A 19,533-nucleotide genomic window follows, 5' to 3' on the forward strand; every position below is an offset into this window, starting at 1 on the left:
CTATGGTGTTTAACAACCTTTGGTTCCTTTACACCTGAGTGATGGAAACACGTTAGCAGGATAACCCCACCAACCCAGCTTGTAAAAGCAAGCCTAGAACATGGGAAAGGGAGCTTGGTAGGAAGAAAATGTTGATGCTTTCCAACTGTGGTCTGGAGAAGACTCTTGAGAGTCCTTTGGACAGCAAGGAGATCAAATCAGTCGATCCTAAAGGAAATCAACCCTGACCATTCAGCTGGAATACTTTGGCCACCTGATATGAGGAGCCAACTCAGTAGAAAAGACCCAGATGCTGGGAAAGATTGACGGCAGGAGGAGAAGGGGATGACAGAGGATGAGATGGTTGGATGGCATCACCGATTCAAAGGACATGAGTTTGAGCAAACTCCAGGAGATAGTGAAGGACAGGGAAGCCTGGTGTGCTGTAGTCCATGGGGTCGCAGATTCGGACACAACTGAGTGACTGAACAACAACAAGGGAGAAGATGTGGAGACTTCTACAAAAGGCCACTATAGTTAAGTGCTGAGGAAAAATAAATGTGTTCCACATAAAATTTTCTCTGGGTCTGGCCTTGTGATTCTGATTGTTTTGAGCTCACCTTTGATGAATGTGTGCTGACCTCTTGAATTGTGGGTTTTTTTTGAAGGCGTGGTATATAAATCTCCAGTATAACAATGCTAGATGATTCCCTGAGGTGTGTGTTCCCCAGAGGGGCTCTCTCACTGTGATACATTCTGTGTCATTTTGTTGTTAATCTGTGATCTTTTTTGAATAACAGTAATAACCCATTCATCTGGCTTTTTGAGAGAATAAGTCTTTTATATAAGCTGTTTCCTAGATAATTATTTAAATATCAAGTCTTTAAAAGTTTAACTTTTTCCTTTTTTGATAGATGGCTTGATAGCATATTTTTCACACTCACTTTTTCAGGGAGGGAATCCTGGACATAGTTTACACTCTCTGGTGATTTAGAGTGTTATGAACTTCATCTATTGCACTCTTCTGTAATAGGGAGGTATTTTTGGAGACAGTGGGACTGTGCAGGACTTAATAAATGGTCCTGAGCTTAGATTGTTTGAATTCTTTCTTCTGCTTTTGGTAATACTCCTTCTTGCTGTCTCCCATCCTCTGTCAGGGTCCTTCCTTAGTTTTCTCTTGCTTTATTCAGTTTTACTTTATCCTGGGCATCTGTACATCCTCCTTCCTCATTCCTGTAACTTGCAGTTTCTAATCTGCTTCTAATTAACTAACCAGATAAATAGAATGGACTCAAATAAGACTAAATATTCTGCATTAGGTTCTAGGATCTGGCTAAATTAAGAAACTTTAGTATTTCCTTTTTGAAATCATTTAAAAAAAAACGTCTTAGTGAAGTATGGCATACATACAGAAAAATGCATAACATTCTTAGTGTACAGCTCAATGAATATTAAATCCAAAAGTGATATTGAAGGACAGAAACGGTATGGACCTAACAGAAGCAGAAGATATTAAGAGGTGGCAAGAATACATAGAAGAACTATACAAAAAAGATCTTAATGACTCAGATAACCACAATGGTGTGATCACTCACCTAGAGCCAGACACCCTGGAGTGTGAAGTCAAGTGGGCCTTAGGAAGTGTCACTATGAACAAAGCTAGTGGAGGTGATGGAATTCCAGCTGAACTATTTCAAATCCTAAAAGATAGTGCTGTGTAAGTGCTGCACTCAATATGCCAGCAAATTTGGAAAACTCAGCAGTGGTCACAGGACTGGAAAAGGTTAGTTTTCATTCCAATCCCAAAGAAAGGCAATGCCAAACAGTGTTCAAAGTACCACACAATTGCCCTTATCTCACACACTGGCAAAGAAATGCTGAAAATTTTCCAAGCTAGGCTTCAACAGTATGTGAACCGAGAACTTCCAGATGTTCAAGCTAGATTTAGAGAAGGCAGAGGAACCAGAGATCAAATTGCCAGCATCCATTGGATCATAGAAAAAGTAAGAGAGCTCCAGAAAAACATCTGCTTCATTGACTACACTAAAGCCTTTGTGTGGATCACAACAAACTGGAAAATTCAAGAAATGGGAATAGCAGACGATCTTACCTGCCTCCTGAGAAAAATGTATGCAGACCAAGAAGCAACAGTTAGAACTGGACATGGAACAACAGACTGGTTCCAAATTGGGAAAGGAGTATGTCAAGGCTGTATATTGTTACCTTGCTTGTTTAACTTATATGCAGAGTACATCTTGGTGAAATGCCAGGCTGGATGAAGCACAAGCTGGAATCAGGACTGCTAGGAGAAATACCAATAACCTCAGATACACAGATGATACCACCCTTATGGCAGAAAGTGAAGAAGAACTAAAGAGTCTCTTAATAAAAGTGAAAGAGGAGAATGAAAAAGCTGGCTTAAAACTCAGTATTCAAAAAACGAAGATCATGGCATCCGGTCCCATCACTTCATGGCAAATAGATGGGGAAACAATGGAAACAGTGAGAGACTTTATTTTCTTGGGCTCCAAAATCACTGCAGATGGTGACTACGGCCATGAAATTAAAAGACGCTTGCTCCTTGGAAGAAAAGCTATGAACAACGTAGACAGCATAGTAACAAGCAGAGACATTACCTTACTAACCAAGGTCCGTCTAGTCAAAGCTATGGTTTTTCCAGTTGTCATGTGTGGATGTGAGAGTTGGACTATAAAGAAAGCTGAGTGCCAGAAGAATTGATGCTTTTGAACTGTGGTGTTGGAAAAGACTCTTGAGAGTCCCTTGGACTGCAAGGAGATTAAACCAGTCAATCCTAAAGGAGATCAGTCCTGAATATTCATTGGAAGGACTGATGTTGAAGCTGAAGCTCCAATACTTTGGCCACCTGATTCAAAGAACTTATTCATTGGAAAAGGCCCTGATGCTGGGAAAGACTGAAGGTGGGAGGAGAAGGGGACGACAGAGGATGAGATGGTTGGATGGCATCACCGACTAGATGGATGTGAGTTTGAACAAGCTCCAGGAGTTGGTGATGGACAGGGAAGCCTGGCATGCTGCAGTCCATGGGGTCGCAAAGAGTCGGACATGATTGAACAACTGAACTGACTGAACTGAAAGTGCTATTATATCAACCAGATCAAGAAATGGATCGTCACTAGCACTCCAGAAGCTTCCTTTTCTGACCCCTCCCAAAACCTACCCCCTCCCTTTTCCCCAAAGGTAACCACTTTCTTGTCTTCTAACACCATTGATTAGTTTTGCCTGATTTTGAATTTTGCTATAAGTGAAATGTTTTTTTTAAAGGCATCTTTACTGAGATATAATTTATATACCGTCTACTTGACCCATAAAGTGTATATAGCATTCAGTGATTTTGAATATATTCACTGAGTTGTGCATCCAACATTGTAATTTTAGGACATTTTTATTATCCCCAAAGAAACCCCATATCAATTAGCAGTCATTGTTCATTGCCCCCAGCCTCCCACTGCTAGATGTCCACTAATCTACTTCCAGTTTCTAGAGATTTTCCTATTCTGAACATTTAATAGAAATGGAATCATTCAACACATGGTCCTTGCATTTGGCTTCTTTCACCTAACCTGATGTTTTTCAAGGTCATGTTGTACCATGAATCACAACTTCATTTCCTATGATGGCTGAAAAATATTCCATTATATGAATACACCATGTTCTGTGTATGACATCTGTTGATTGACATTTGGATTGTCTCTTCTCTTTGACTATTAATGAATAATGCAGGTGGTGCAGTGGTAAAGAATCCACCTGCCAGTGCAGGAGACAAAAGAGACTCAAGTTCGACCCCTGGGTCAGGAAGATCCCCTGAGGTAGGAAATGGCAACGTACTGCGGTATTCTTGCCTGGAGAACCCCATGGATAGAGGAGCCTGGTGGGCTACAGTCCATGGGGTCACAGAGAGTTGGACACAACTGAGCACACACACACACACCTACAAATTTTTGTGTGGAAATATGTTTTCATTTCTCTTGGATGTATACCTGGGAATAAAATTTCAGGGTCATATGGCAACTCCATGTTTAACTTTTTGAGCAACTACCCAACTGTTTCCACAGCATCTGCACCATTTTACATTCCCACCATCCCTTGTATGAGGGTTCCAACTTCTCTACATCCTTGTCAATATTTGTTTTTGTCTGTCTTCTATTATAGCTATCTTAGTGGGTGTGAAGTGATGTCTCATGTGGCTTTTATTTGCAGTAGGGAGTCTTTTGTGTCTGGTTTCTTTTGTCAAAATTCATTATGAGTAACATCTCTTCTGGTAAGTGTAATATCTGAAATATTGTAGAAAACTTGAAAAATATGTGACAGTTGAAAAAGGAAAATTAAAAATGTATAAAAGTTGTTTAGCATATTACTTTTTAAACAACTCTTTAGATGAAGGTTCTGATACCTATTTTTGGATTGTTTCTGGTTGCAGCAAACATATTTTTAACATAAATTTTCGTTTTGACTTTTTTTTCGGAATATTTAGAAGTGAAATTCCTGTCAGAGATTATCTGTTTTGAAGGTTCTTAAATCATGTTACGTCATTTTTGGAAGGGTTGTGCCATTAGCAGTGTAAGAAGGTCGGTCATACCCCACTGTTGCAGGAAAGAAATCCTGAAGATGAGTGGGAAAGAGCATTTTATTGTTTTAATTTGCATTTCTTCATTGATCGTGAAGGTCGCACGGCTTCATCTGTTCTTTAAGGTGGGAGGACGCCTATATGAGAGTGACATTGAGATAATTTAGGGAATTACCCGGTTTGGATTTCACAGACTTCTTTTTGTTTGCTCTCTGTCTTCACATACTCTGAGTTAGCCTTCATGTTCCACAGGCAGATGAACAAGTCCTGTACCAACTGTGTGTGCGTGCATGTGTGCTAAGTCGCTTCAGTCATGTCTGACTCTGCGACCCCGTAGACTGTAGCCTGCCAGGCTCCTCTGTCCGTGGGATCCTCCAGGAAAGCATACTAAAGTGGGTTGCCATGCCCTCCTCCAGGGGAATCTTCTCAACCCAGGGATCAACCCTTGTCTCTGGCATCTCCTGCACTGGCAGGCAGGGAAGCCTCCCTGTACTGACTAGCATTGGCTGAAATTGGGGCATGTCAGACCAGGTCTAGACTGGAAAGGTTCTAGCACTTTCTCCGGGAAAGCACGGAGCCTGAATAAGCTGGAGGCTGCCTCCGTGGTGGTTGTGTGCTGCCTGCTTCCCGAAGTAAGGGTTGAAGGAAACCATGGAGGCTTCCCATATTTGGAGACGACAGCCATGTGTGGCTTACTAGTCAGCCTGGCTTAGCTGTCAGGCATGCGCAGTGCTGGGTGTGGAGAAGAGGGATATGGCAGGTCCATGACTTGACAGCTTCTTTAGCCAGTTAAAATTGATTTGGACTGCTCTACGTTTATGGCAATATGAATGTGTAATTCATAGGGAAATTTACTGGTTCTCTGCTTATGAACAGCATCTCTTGATTACTAGTACTTGATGTTTTAGTTATCAAAATGCAATCACAAAATATTGATTCAAAGCAAGATTATTTCCAGAATAATTTGAATCCCTTTATAAAATTGTCTGTTTGGTCAAAAACATTTTAGATCTGATTATCATCAAATACCAACATATTCAAAATCAAGAGGACATATACTTTGCTAGTGAACACACACTGATTATAGAAGAAGTTTATTTGTCTTTGGAGTAGTTCAGGGCCTCATGCCTCCCCCACTCTTGTCTTTCCCACACTGTTCCACCTCCAATTATATGTAGGTCCCTTTGTTGTTGTTCAGTCACTAACTCATATCCGATGCTCGCGACCCCATGAACCATATAGCATACCAGGCAAGAATACTGAAATGTTTAAGAATACTTCTCTGTTCATGGGGATTTCCAGGCAAGAATACTAGAGTGGGTTGCCAGTTCCTTCTCCAGGGGATCTTCCTGGACTAGGGATCGAACCCATGTCTCCTGCATTGACAGGCAGATTCCTTACCACTGAGCCACCAGGGAAACCCATAGGTCTCTTTACTTCCACCCCAAAGGGGAGTGACCTCGGTTGAGAACATCACTGGCCTCTGTGAAGGTGAGCAGGGCCATGTGCTGAGTTCATAAGCCAAGCCCCTGTTTCCCCCTTGTCGTCCCACCACTTCATCAGGAAGCTGAGGCTGCTGCTCTTTTTTTCTCTCCCTAGAGCTGAGCTTTCACCTCCCACCCGCAAGCTGGGGAGGCCTAAAAAGGCCCCTGGTGAGTGGCTGGAGGCATAAACTCTTTTTTTTTTTCCTCTCTCTTTCCCTCATTTTTCTTTGAACCTGGTTGCTTTTCCCCCGCACTGGTAAGATCCAGAGGTTGATTTAGGTTTGGGGTTTATAATTAATAAGGTAGGAAACTTTGATTTAAAACTCCCAAGATCTGTCTGGCAGAGAAAAAAATTCTTAGCATAGTGTAGCCTGACTCTCAGGAATTTGGGGCCAAAACCTCAGCTAGAAGTAAGGTCTGTGTTTTGTTGTTGGTGTTTTTTTTTTTGCCAGCCCTTTCTGTGATTGAGATTTGGTTCCTTGGCCAAAATACTAAGGTGTACTATCATAAGGTCACCCTATGTACCACTTGGTTATCATTATCAACAAATTCATTTAGAAAATGTGGAAAACAGTGAAATATGTAAAGGAAAAATCATTCCAAACTTGCCCCTTTAAGGTAACAATTATTAATGTTTTGATGTATAAAGGATGAAAAGCTGCTGCTGCTGCTGCTGCTAAGTCGCTTCAGTCGTGTCTGACTCTGTGTGACCCCATAGACGGCAGCCCACCAGGCTCCCCCGTCCCTGGGATTCTCCAGGCAAGAACACTGGAGTGGGTTGCCATTTCCTTCTCCAATGCATGAAAGTGAAAAGTGAAAGTGAAGTCACTCAGTCGTGTCCGACTCTGAGTGACCCCATGGACTGCAGCCTACCAGGCTCCTCCATCCATGGGATTTTCCAGGCAAGAGTACTGGAGTGGGCTGCCATTGCCTTCTCAGATAAAAAGCTGAAAGGTCTTTAAAAAATGTTTTTTCAAAGTTTGAGATCAAATTCATACGTAGTTTTGTATCTTCTTTCCACTTAATTTTATTATATATATTTTTTGTATTTTCTAAAACTTTCAAACGTTTGTAATGTTCTGTGGTAGGAATATATAGTAACTTCTTAGATATTTAGATGGCTTTTCCAGTTTTTGTTTTGAAGGTATTTATTTATTTTTGGTTGTGCTGGGTCTTTGTTGCTGCGAGAGGGCTTTCTCTAGTTCTGAGCAGGCGCTCCTCTCTAGTTGCAGTGTGCAGGCTTCTCATTGCAGTGGCTTCTCTTACTGTGGAGCATGGACTCTAGGGCCCGTGAGCTTCAATAGTTGTCGGCACAGGAGCTCAGTAGTTGTGGCTTGCCCAGTTTAGTTGCCCATGGCATACGGAATCTTCCCAGACCAGAGATCAAACCTGTGTCCTCTGCACTGGCAGATGGACTCACCTCCACTCTACCACCAGGGAAGAATTTTAACTGTTGAGGATGATTGCACTTCCCATATGATGACCTTTTAGTCACATCAGGGCTTGGGTGTTTCCTTTTTTGATTGTGTTGATAGTTAGCTAAAATTCTCCCTCTTCCTTCCTTTTTTTTTTTTTGTTAAGTTTTTTAAAAAGCTCTATTTTACTATAGTTGGGAGGAATCTTAGATTGTGTAGGAAAATGTCGAGGAGACTAAAAAGAAGACACTTGAGTTTCTTGAGTTAGTTGATTGGATGCATAAACACATTTTGGTGACCCAAGTTGACTTTGGAGTTGGCTTGGCTTTACCAGTTAGAGTGTCCTAGGAAGGATGGAATGACAAGATCAGAATCATCTCCACCAGCAGACCAGCCTGAGCGTTCGTTATAAGGTGAACGCTCCCCTCTATATTTGCTATTGACAGACAGATGCAGCTCTCCCAGGGCAGATGGTTGACTCTGGTTTGCTTTCTGTAGCAACCGAGGACGCTCAGGCAGGGCATATTTCTTCACATGCTGCAAGCTGATCTGCTGACATAGTCTGAATTCCTCCTTACTCCTTGAATAATAACATTTCAATTAGATAGACTGCATTTTTGTTTCTGGGCCATATTTCAGTCATAGGAAAAAAATACAAATTACAACAAAACAGACGCTGATTAACACAGATTTATTTAAAAGCAAAGAAGCTCCCAGAAGCCTCAGGCTTGGTGCAACTATAGGTCAGTCTCCAACACATGTTTTGTGTCTGCGTTGACACTGGTGCTCAGAATGAAGAACCGCAAGCCCTATGTGATCCTGAGTTGTATAAGGGAAAAAACCATTCATTGAAAAAATTAATTATGGGCAAAAATGTTTCAAGGCCATTTTAATCAGATGAGGGTTTCCCTGGTGGCTCAGCTGGTAAAGAATCCGCCTGCAATGCGGGAGACCTGGGTTTAGTCCCTGGGTTGGGAAGATCCCCTGGAGAAGGGAAAGGTTACCCACTCCAGTGTTTTGGCCTGGAGAATTCCATGAACTGTATAGTCCATAGGGTTGCAAAGAGTTGGACACGACTGAGCGACTTTCACTTTCACTTTAATCAGATGAGGCTGGAGAACAGTGATAACATTGGACAAGTTACTTCACTTTGCTGAACCCAAGGTTTTTTGTCTGTAAATAATGATGTTAATATTGTACTTAACAGCCTAGGGAATGTCTGGGGATTAATTTTTATAGGAAATAACACCTATAAAACAATTAGTACAAAGCCTGATACACTAAAGGCACTCTAATATTAACTTGTTGTTATTATTCTTTGTGTCACGTACTGTATTTGCTAGGTTTCTAGGAAATAATATTGAATAAGACATCCCTGATCAGTCTAGTGATAGAGACAGATATGAGATTATGTATCCTGGTGATTTGAATAAAATGTAGTAATTGATATAATGCAGTTATGACAAAAGAGCCTCCCGTAAGATTTTAATGCTTTTGCAACTGAAAATTTAGTGGTTTTTTTTAGCATGGCATGCTCTTTCTCAGTCTTGGCTTCACATTAGAAATAGAATGGTTAAATCACATTTGAAAAACAAAACTGTTGATGAACAGGCCCCACCATAGACCTAATTAAGTCAGTATCCCATGGCTGCTGCCACTTACGGTTTTTATTTGTAAAATAAATTTTCCCAGGTGATTCTGTTGTACCACCATGGGTCAAGAGCCAGTGCCTTAGATATTTTCTTCTCTTTTTCTTTGGCATTTTCCAGGATTATACTATAGGCTAATTCCTTGCTTTTTTTCTTGACTTTTGAAACTTACATGATGACAGGTATTTAGTTTAAAATGATTTTGTGATTTCATGAAAGCCTCACAATGATAAATTTAAAAAAGTATTAACATCCCCATTTTGCAGAAAAGATAGCCAAGGCTCAGAAAAACTATGCATTAAGTAACAGTTGGGCTTAAACTCAGGTATTCAGAATCCAGTCTTTCTGTTTCTACTGCATTTCTACCAGAAATATTCAACCAGTGTTTAAATACTTGAAGGTCTTCTCTTGCCGCTGTGTTTTCTATTGATACAGCTTTATGATCTGTTGAAAAATCTTGCTCTTTGTTCATCTAGCTGAACCACTTGTGATCTATTTCTTTTATTCTGGCTCTAATGCTCTCGACCATACTTCCACCTTTAGCTATAATTTCTTGAAATACACTAGCCATTTCTCAGTCCTTCTATTACAACTTTTTCTTTTGTAAAAGAATATACCCTTTCCTATTTTTCATTTCATCAGTGAGTCCCTGCCACCAAGTTGTTCTGGTATATATTAATTTAATATTTAAAACTAGTAACTATAAATATCCCTTGCTGTCCAAATCTGTTTTAGTTTCTGAATTTGGAACTTGAGAACTTGGACATAGGGGGCACCTGTGCTTGAGCTACCCTTTGTTTGGCTCTCAGTCTGAAGGATCAAGGAGCTCTGTACCAGAATAACTCACTCTTGTGGCCAAACGTGAACACATGAACAGGTGGTGTGTGGCAGTCTCTGCAGTTCTCCCTGAGTTGTCTTTGCATCCTAGAAGGAAGCTCCTTTCCCGTTGCCTCCTTCCTCCTCTGTCTTTCTCCTCTTCCCTCCAGGGTCCCAGCTCCATCTTGCTGAGGAAGGAGGGGGAGCAGAGAACTTGGGGGATGGGAGTGGGGGGCATTCCAGGCGTAGGGACCATGGAGGCCGTCCAGTCTCTTTCAAGGGCTGTAGTTGCCACTGCTGGCTTAGTCCTGAGGGCCTCTCTGCCTTGTTTGCACTGTAATGTGAATAGACCTTCACAGATGAAGATACGAGGAGGAAGGGCTGGATGAAGGTCACAGAGAGCCCTGTTGGGTGTGGCTGTGTCCTATACCCTGGCATGGAATTCTGTTTTACAGACACTTTCTCTGTCACTGTTTTTTTATGGGTCATATCTTCTTGGGTCGCTAAGAGTCAGACATGATTAAGCAACTTCACTTTCTTTTTCTTTCTTTTCTGCTTTTACGGTTTTCATTGATTTGTACCAGCTGCATCCCCTATGTTTTTAGTTAGTTATTCTTCATCAGCTTAAGTGTCCAAAAGGTCAGATATAAGAGATGAAACTTTTCTCAGGACAAGTGCTTATCGTTCTGTTCTTTGCAGCACATCCCAGAAACCAAGTTTCAGTTTTAGATCTTTCTCTTAAAATGTAAATATATTGTCCTCCCAAGTTCTTCTGTTCTTTTCCAGAATCACCGAAAGTAAATTCTACGTTCCTTCTGGCATAGAACCAAGGAAAGTCAGCGGTGATTTGGTTTGATGAGTTTTGGCAAGCTACCTTTTCTCCAAAAGAGTAAGCCAACTCCTGATCATTCATGTCAGATATTGCCACATCCATTCCCCATAGAAGGAAATCACCAATAGCCATTGCTTTGTCATCTTTTTTGAGTCAGGTAAACGATGTCTTGAACCAGTTACTGTCTTTTCCCTGGAGCCCAGGATTCTGCTGCTTTGGTACTAGGGCTCTATGGAATGAAAGAACCTCATGTCTAATTTTTTTTTTTTAATTCCAGTTGGATAGACTTCATTCTTTTTCTTTTCCGGGCCATGCTTCCAACTCATTTTTTTTTTTTCCTCTTTAAGGGAGAAAAAACATTCTCTGTAGTTCTAGACCTTAAGGTTTTATTTGAAGGGTGAAGAGAAATTTTAAGAGGCTTGAAGGCCCTAAAAATGTGTTTTGACTTTTACTCATTGTTTAGTAACTAGATGTTAGGGATCATCTTGAATGAAAAATTGGAGTGATGGTTAGATTTATTTATAGTAGTACGTAAAGTATTTAAAGCAGCAGTTTCCAGTTTAATGTTTTTACAAATCAGCCTGATACCCAGATTTTGCAAAGTAGACACAGACGTGTAAGATTAATTTTAAGAAGGTTCATACTCTGTCATAGAAGTGATACATTTATATGATTTCTCAGATGGTAGAAATATTTACAGATGACATATTCTAGTGATAATCAACTTTTAAAAAACCTGCAAAACCAGAGAAGGATTAATTTGATGACATCAAGTAGACTAAGATTTAATTAGGAAAAAAAATGATAAAAGACAAACCAAAGCAGTGTCAGATGAGGCCCCAAAGAAAAACCAAATCACTTGCTGGTGTTCTAGGGGCAGAGTTTGGGTGAAGATGTGAGATGCCAGGGTCCGGCTCACTGCTTCATTGTGTGACCAGCAGTCAGGTTCAGTGAGTTCCTCGAGATAACCAGCGGTGTGGGGCAGAGCCATGCTGGAGCCCAAGCTCCTTGACTCCTATTATGTTTCTTCTTCCGTAACACACATTAAAGGATGGTTACTAGATTATTCTGTGTTTTGGTTTGTCTGGGGAAGAAGTGAAATGGTCCCAGTAGTCCCTTGGGTCTCTGCAGTGGGAAGAAGTCACCACTGTGAAGGGGGAAAAGGAGCATTTGTGTTGTGTTTGTTCAGTGAGGTTCCCTGTGAAATCGCCTTTAATTTGAGCTGCAGTGATTTAGGATGGGCTTGGCCCTAGAGCAGTTTTGGCTGTAGTTACAGAGCGCTGTGAGAGTCCTGTTGCTTGTCGAGTCGTGCCCAACAAGAATCTTGCTGGGCAGCTTCAGCACAGCACCTTTAACACAGTGATCGGAGGAGAAGTGCTGGATGAGTTGAAGTGATAATGGCAGGAAGCGTAAATCAAGTTTCGTGCAATCTTGATAAAGAATGAATGTTGTCCCCACCCTGAATTTGATGGACACTGTACATAAAATATCTGTTTTGACACATAAAGAAGCATTTTATTTCAGCTAATTTGTTTCTTAGGACGCATATACTGAGAACTACCCCTCCTCTACTTTGGAAGTAAATAATGGAGAGGGTCTTGAGCAGAAGCTGGCTATGCTTCCAGCATTTTGTGTGCCTCATCTGTATGCCAGAAGGCTTGTCTTTATCCCTGCTGAACCTAAAACTTCCTCTTGGCGGTTAGCCTCTGCTTCCTCCACGAAACAAAAACAACGTTCCCTGCCTCCCAGTCTGTAACTTCTCTGGATCTGTAACTTTCCTTACCTCCTTTTCTGTCTCTCCCACTCCTGTTTAAGGCAGTTCCTCTGCCTCTTTTCTGAATCCTTCCATCTCCCCTTACCGGAGAATCCTTTCTTCGGGTATCTCCTTTCTCTCAGCTTCTTCCCTCGGCACGTAAGTCCCTCTGTCCTGTAAGTGCCCCCTCTGGAGAATTAGAGCTTCTTTCTTCCTTCCAAAGCTTCTTGGATACGAAGAGTGGTATTCTTGATACCATTCAGTTGCCTTGCCTTTTCTTCTCCTTTACCCTCTCTGATCTGTGTCACTGACAATCTCTTAATTTGCTGTTCTGAAGTATGCACCTCTGTGCTTGTCGTACGTGACTCCCCTGTGGTGGTTTAAGTCGTTTCCATCTCCTTTAAGGTTTCTTCTCCCTCAGCTTGTGTGGTGCCACTCTCTTCTGGCTGCTCCCTCTGATCTCCTTCTTGGGCTTCTTTTCTGGGACTTGTCCCTTATATAAGAGTCGGTCCCAGCTGCCCCCCTTTTCTCATTAAATGTTCCCTGGGTTATTTCCTCCATGCTCATAGGACAGGGTGTGTTCCCTGTGGCTCAGATGGTAAAGAACACGCCTGCAACACGGGAGACCCAGGTTCAATTCCTGGGTCAGGAAGATCCCCCTGGAGAAGGGAATAGCAACCCACTCCAGTACTTTTGCCTGGAGAATCCCATAGACAGCGGAGCCTGGTAGGCTACAGTCCATGGGGTTGCAAAGAGTCGGACGCGACTGAGCGATTGACACTTTCACTTTCAAAAGATAGGTGTTTGTGCTCTGATTGAACTTGCCAGCTCAGATCTTTTCCCTGAGCACCAGCCCTCTCCTCACTTGGGATCCTGTGAGTCCCTCAGACTTAACCTGTCCAAAGTTCTGCAGTCCCCCATCTCTTCCTCTGTTCCCAATTTCTTTATACATCGAAGTCAGAAATTAAGAACCTCGGTGTCATCCAGATTTCTTCTGTATATCACTCGGTATAGCGTCATCACTCATGTGTTTCTCTTCCAGCCTGAATCAGCTGCAGGTTCACCTCCTAGTGCTGCTGATTTCTTTTCTTTCTTTCTTTCTTTCTTTCTTTTTTTTTACTGATTCATTTTTCTTTGCTAGGAGGTCTCTTTCTTCTGTGGATCACATTCTTCCACTGTCCATCACAATGGCTTTAGTTTTGATTCTCCTCAATGAGAAAATAATTATGGCCACAAGCCAAACCATTTTAAAATGGATTAAGATGTCAAGTATATGAAATGCTACAGGGTGATTGAGGAAAATGAAGACTGAGAAAGAGGGAATTAGATTCGGTGATTGGGTGGTGTCAGACCTCTGGGTGAGTTCTGTAATGCAGTGATCTCTTTACCCACACCCACTCCCCCTTTTTTATACCTGCTTCTGAGGTGGTGTCCGCATAGTATCCTTCAGGTCACTTAAATTCTTGTTTGTTACCAGGGTCCTTCCTCTTCCTTGTTCACTTTATTCAGTTAGTGAGTTTTGCCAATGATACCTCCATATTCTCTCTCATTTGTGTCCCTTTAAATTTTTTCCTCCTTAAATTCGAATTTTGTAAATCATCTTTTTGTTACTCACATTGAATTTGATCATCAGTTTGTGATGGGTCTTCTTCCTAATTAAAGATTTATCCCTTTTCATCTCTGTTATCATTATCTTAATTGGAAAATACAATGGACAGTTGTTAGTTCTTTGGCTTACTTGATCATTCTTCAACTTTTAGCACTGTTGATTACTCTCTCCTTAGCTGTCTGCTCTTGACTCTTGGGACTTTATTATCTTGATTTTCTTGGCACATCTTTGATGGCCTTTTCTTGGTCATCTTTAAGGACCTCCTAAATAGAGCAGTCTTCTGGATTCTGTCTTCTGGTGGATCTCTCATGATCATGTCTGGACAATGTTAGTAATACTCATGATTTCAACGACCACTCATCCCTTCACCCCGAAATCTTTGTCCTGAGCACAGACTCTTTCATTGAGTGCAAAACCTGTTTTTTTTAGTTGCTTACCAGTTATGGCCATTTGGAGGTTCCACAGAACTTCAGATATAGTGGATTCTAATAGGAACGCGTCACTCTCTTTTCCAGACTTCTTCCTTTTTTTTTTTAATCTTGTCATGATGAAGGGAACCAGCAGTGACCCATCATCCAGATAAAGACACATGATGCCTCCTTCCTCACTTTCCACATTCGTTAGGTCACGTGCGTGTGTGTGCTAAGTCGCTTCAGTCGTGTCCAACTCTTTGTGACCCTATGGACTGTAGCTCTCCAGGCTCCTCTCTCCATGGGATTCTTCACGCAAGAATACTGGAATGGGTTGCTATGCTCTCCTCCAGGGAATCTTCCTGACCCAGGGGTCAAAGCCCATGACTCTTATGTCTCCTGCATTGGCAGGCGGGTTCTTTACCGCTTGCACCACCTGAGAAACCCTCATTAGGTCACAAATCTTATCAGTTCTGCTGCCCCAATTTTGAAATCTCTCTCAAATTTGCCCTCACAGTCTTAGCTTAGACCCTTATTCTCATCTCATCATTTCATTCGTTTCCTAACTGTGCTTCCTTTGTGCAGTTGTCTCCCCTTCTTTCTCCCTGCTTTCAAATCCATTACTGATAGCTCACATTTGAGTGCTTATTATATGTCACTTATTTGTGAAATGTTTTGCATGCATTCACACTTAACCATCACACTAAACATCTATTACCCTTTTTACTTTGGAGCAGAGTAGGCCACTGCTTCACCTGCAGCCTTTCACTGGCTACTCCTCTTTGCAAAGACTAGAATCTTTGGAAGCAAGTCACTGTCACAGTCCGCATTCAAGGTGGTGGAGTTTGGGTTGTGGGGGTTAAGGTCCAGCTCCTGGAAGAGAAATTCTTGACACATTATTTAGAATTCTTCTTTAAGGGAGATTTGTTTCTTCCTACTTATTTACTCACTCAGTCATTTACCTTATGTAGACTTATTTTATACTTTGGCTTATCATCCAACACTATAATACTTACTTTTGCCAATTCTCATTTTTTCTTTTACTTTTTAAAAAATTGAAGTTATAATTGGCATATAACATATTAGTTGCAGGTTAACATAATGATTTGGTATTTGTAACAGTTCTTATATTTAAGATGTTCAAGTTATTACCAGTTTTTTTTTTTCTATTAGTGAATTAGAAGTGAATTTTTTTTCTATTAGAAGTCTTGGCATGCTGTTTTGATGGTTTCCTTTAGATCCATATTCCTAAAAGTAGGATTGTTGGGTCGGTGCATTTAAAAGTTTTTGGTGCACGGGTGGTGCTTTTATGAGCACCTGGTTTCATATTTGCTGTCTTTCCAGGAAGTACTCACTAACACCCTTGAGATCTTGCATTCCTCTTTGGGATTATGGATGGTTTATCTTTAAAGCCAGAAACTCACTATTCATGCTAATTTATCTACCCGTGTAGAGTATTGTGTCAAAGAATGCATTGCAGTATCGGGGAAATTCCCAGCACGATGCCCAGGAGTTTCTGCTGTGGCTTTTGGACCGAGTGCATGAAGACCTCAATCATGCTGTGAAGCAGAGTGGCCAGCCTCCTCTGAAGGTAAGGGCATGCCTCTAGGGCAGTCAGGGAGTGAGTGCTGAGCTGAATGGAGGAAGGAGTGAGTGTAACTTCTTCCAAACCTCCATGGAGTAGTTGTTGCAGTTTGCAGTTAGTTAATACTGTGAAATTGACTAAGTGAGTTTCATGGATACTTAGAGGCTGTCTCTCCACTTAGAGGCTGTCTCTCCCTATGCTGGCAGTTGTCAGGAACAAGAGTCGCTGTCTCCGAGGAGCTTACACTCATGAGAGGGGACGCGTGTGCCTGTATGACTACCTTTAGACTGACATTAGACTCACTAAACTGTTTTTAAAGCAGAAATTTGCTTTCTATTCCAATGAGATGTAGTCTGTAGATCACTGGAATGTGATCTACACACAATCAAAAAGGAAATGTATGAATGTCTCTGTTAGAATCGGATTTGCATGTAGGAACTGAACGCTTAGAATATTCTTACTGAAAATCAGTGATTCATTATCAGTTTTTTTTTATGTAGTCTTAATATGACAGACAAAATGATTTATGTAATGGAAATAAAGTGTTGTTCTCCTCTCATAGCTTTAAAAATTTTTGATAATGCTATTCTGTACCTCAAATTTTAAGTTTCTAGTTTTGGTAAGTTGTTAAAATTTTCTGATTCAAGGTCCTTTGTGCCTGAACATTCTGTACTGTCATGACTGTACACTTGTGGCTGACTCTCCCTCCAGATTGAGACATACTCAAGATCAGGCACTGTGTCTTACTCTCTTTGTATCCTTATGCCTTTTGCAGCGCTCTCTGCACATGGTAGCCGATGCTCAGTAACAAACTGTGGGGGGGTGGGGATGAAAAGGTTAGGTAAAATGTGAGTAGAATGATTAGGCCTAAGTAGGCAGCAGAGCTAACAGGTACTAGAGAGTAAATTCTCTTCAGGCAGGAATTGGTACTTTTGAATGGTTGCAATTATTCCCTGGAAGAGGTTGGAGGGAGCCTGTTGAGAGCTGGAGGATTGCAGCGCTCAGGGGAAGGATGGCCCAAGGGCCTGGACGTCGTGGAGAGACGGACAAGCGCTGTGTCTGGGAGAGCCTGTGAGGCCATAAGCCCATGTGACCCATGTCCTGGCAGCTGTGTTCTGGTTCCTTTAGCAGATGCCTTTCCCCGAAACATCTGGATCTGATGCAGATCTGGTAAAAAGAGATCTGGGACATTTTGACATCTTTAGGCTCATTGTCAGTCAAGACCTGGCACTTCTAGTCTGTAAAGTTGTACTTTATTATTATTTTTTTTTAGCCACCATCAGAGACTGATATGATGCCTGAGGGACCATCTTTTCCTGTCTGTAGCACTTTTGTACAAGAACTTTTTCAAGCCCAATACAGGTATGAGCAAACTAAATTTTCCTTATGTTGTCTGCTTATATAGTTCTAGGTGATGTTAATGTGAGTGTCTTACATTCTTATTTTTGAAGATCTTCTTTGACATGCCCTCATTGTCAGAAGCAGAGCAACACTTTTGATCCTTTCCTCTGCATTTCTTTGCCAATTCCTCTACCCCACACAAGGTAAGAACAAAGTTAATCAAATTAAAACTGTGTTCCTATATGTTCCTTTTCTTCTGTAGGCTCCTCTACTGGGGCTTCTTACATATTTAGACAAGTAATAGGATTACTGACCAACTGAATACAGGCATTATTAAGGCCTTACAGAAATTTTTAAATGCCAATCTGAGTCTGTAGGGTCGGCAGGTACATGGGGCAGGCAAGTCTTTTTGGTTGGTCTGGTTGTATTCTGTTCAGCTGGTCGTCCACCTGTAGTATGGGAGCTGGAGGAGGTTGTCGAGTGCCTACTAGAGCCCCTAGAGACCTTGCATTACACTTTTAGATTAGCTGTTTTGTTTGAACTGTTCCTCAAAATTTCTAGGAGTTATGCTGTTTTAAAGAAAACACAAAGCACAGAACCAAGGATTGGTACGCGGTATGTTTGTTTTATAAACACTGCCCTTTCCAAAGCGTTCTTCGGTGCTCTCACAGGAGTCCGTGAGCACACGTCCATCTCTTCCGCCATCTTGAGCCAGTTCTCTCGAAAGAGTTATTGATTATTGCTTGATAGTTCTGCATAGGTCCAACTGAAGGTGTGGGTTTGCTTTAGTTTTGTTTATTTCATGTCAGAGTTGTTTTGCTCTTTCATTTTAGTTGAAGTAAGTGACTAATGAGAAGATCTGACTTTGATCTGCACAGGCCTCTCTATGTCACCGTAGTGTATCAGGGGAAATGCTCTCACTGCATGCGGGTTGGCGTGGCCGTGCCTCTGTCTGGGACTGTCGCCAGACTTCGGGAAGCAGTGTCCGTGGAAACAAAGATCCCCACTGATCAGGTAATAAGTTTGCTAAGACCGATGACACACGAGCCACAAAAATGTTGCTTTCTCTTCTTCTGGAATTTTTTTTTAACAGCTCTCAGCCAAACATGGTTGGATAGAAATTTAAAACTAGTTGCTTCTACTGTTAAAGGAAAGATAAAAACATCAAGATCCAAAGGAGAAAAATACACACAAAAACTTTTCATGCTTCATTTAGTTGTGTATATATATATTTAAAAGGAAAAGCTGTGACTTTACACCAAGACCTTCTTTAAGCTTTGTTTATAGAGTATAATTAATTAAACCACCACCACCTTAAATCATTCTGTGGATGCTCATGTGGGCCACAGGAAGAGCATCCTGTGGTATTTGAAGATCAGAGAGGCTTGGAAAACCCAGCCAGTTGTTCTTGAAAATTCCTTCCCATTATGGTGAAAAGAATGAGCATATTGCTAGTACTGTACATACAGGGGCTCAGTGTGGTTTATTTTCTGATTAGAGTGTTTTACCTTGTTCAGATAAGAGAGAAAGGAAAGTTGTAGCCACCCCCCACCCCCTCTACCCCCCCCACCTTTCTTTTTTGGGTAAATATTTGATACATAGTTGTATTGACCCAGAATAATTTTGGCCTGTTTGTGACCTGACATACTTTTACACACCTCTTTTACTCAATTCACTGTTAAAGTTTTATTTGGGAAAAAATTCCCTATTTAAAATTTACCAAGGAAAGATGATGATGATTCAGTGGCTGAATGGCTTTTCCCTAGATAACTTCTGGAAGCTGCTATGTAATCATGTAAATAATGAAGGTGTTTTGTACTTTGGCCTCCTGTGACCTCATCTGGGAAGTATTGCAGTAAAACAAATACCACCAGCAGTGTTGCCCTGATGCAGCAAGTATTTCATATTTTCATAGGACAAGTACTGGCAGATTGATAAAATGTTCGTGGTTTTCCTTACTTTGAAATGCGCTTTCGTTCTTTGTTTTTTTTTGTAAATTCAAGATGAGGGGAAAGAGAGAGAGGGCGGCTTCGGTGTGTGTCTGAGGCTAATCT

General features: G+C 41.4%; 2 protein-coding genes across 12 annotated transcripts in view; one reads left to right on the forward strand and one right to left on the reverse strand.

Annotated features, from left to right (window-relative positions):
- The window catches only part of SCNN1G (sodium channel epithelial 1 subunit gamma), a 212,458-nt gene that overhangs the window by 77,790 nt on the left and 115,135 nt on the right, over positions 1–19,533 (reverse strand). The window lies entirely within an intron of this gene.
- The window catches only part of USP31 (ubiquitin specific peptidase 31), a 79,488-nt gene that overhangs the window by 20,099 nt on the left and 39,856 nt on the right, over positions 1–19,533 (forward strand). For 7 of the 10 annotated variants that reach the window (XM_081554536.1, XM_081554525.1, XM_081554528.1 and 4 more), the window contains exons 2-5: positions 16,007–16,144; positions 17,412–17,500; positions 17,590–17,682; positions 18,358–18,493. In XM_081554536.1, coding sequence (XP_081410662.1) covers positions 16,007–16,144; positions 17,412–17,500; positions 17,590–17,682; positions 18,358–18,493 — 456 coding nt within the window. Of the gene's footprint in view, positions 1–3,741; positions 3,828–6,040; positions 6,077–16,006; positions 16,145–17,411; positions 17,501–17,589; positions 17,683–18,357; positions 18,494–19,533 lie in introns of all 10 variants that reach the window. The other 3 variants (XM_081554531.1, XM_081554534.1, XM_081554532.1) reach the window with 2 other exon arrangements.

The sequence above is a fragment of the Giraffa tippelskirchi genome, chromosome 13, assembly GCF_054371585.1.
Source record: "Giraffa tippelskirchi isolate mGirTip1 chromosome 13, T2T-mGirTip1v1.2.pri, whole genome shotgun sequence".
In the NCBI taxonomy this organism is placed as follows: Eukaryota; Metazoa; Chordata; class Mammalia; order Artiodactyla; family Giraffidae; genus Giraffa; species Giraffa tippelskirchi.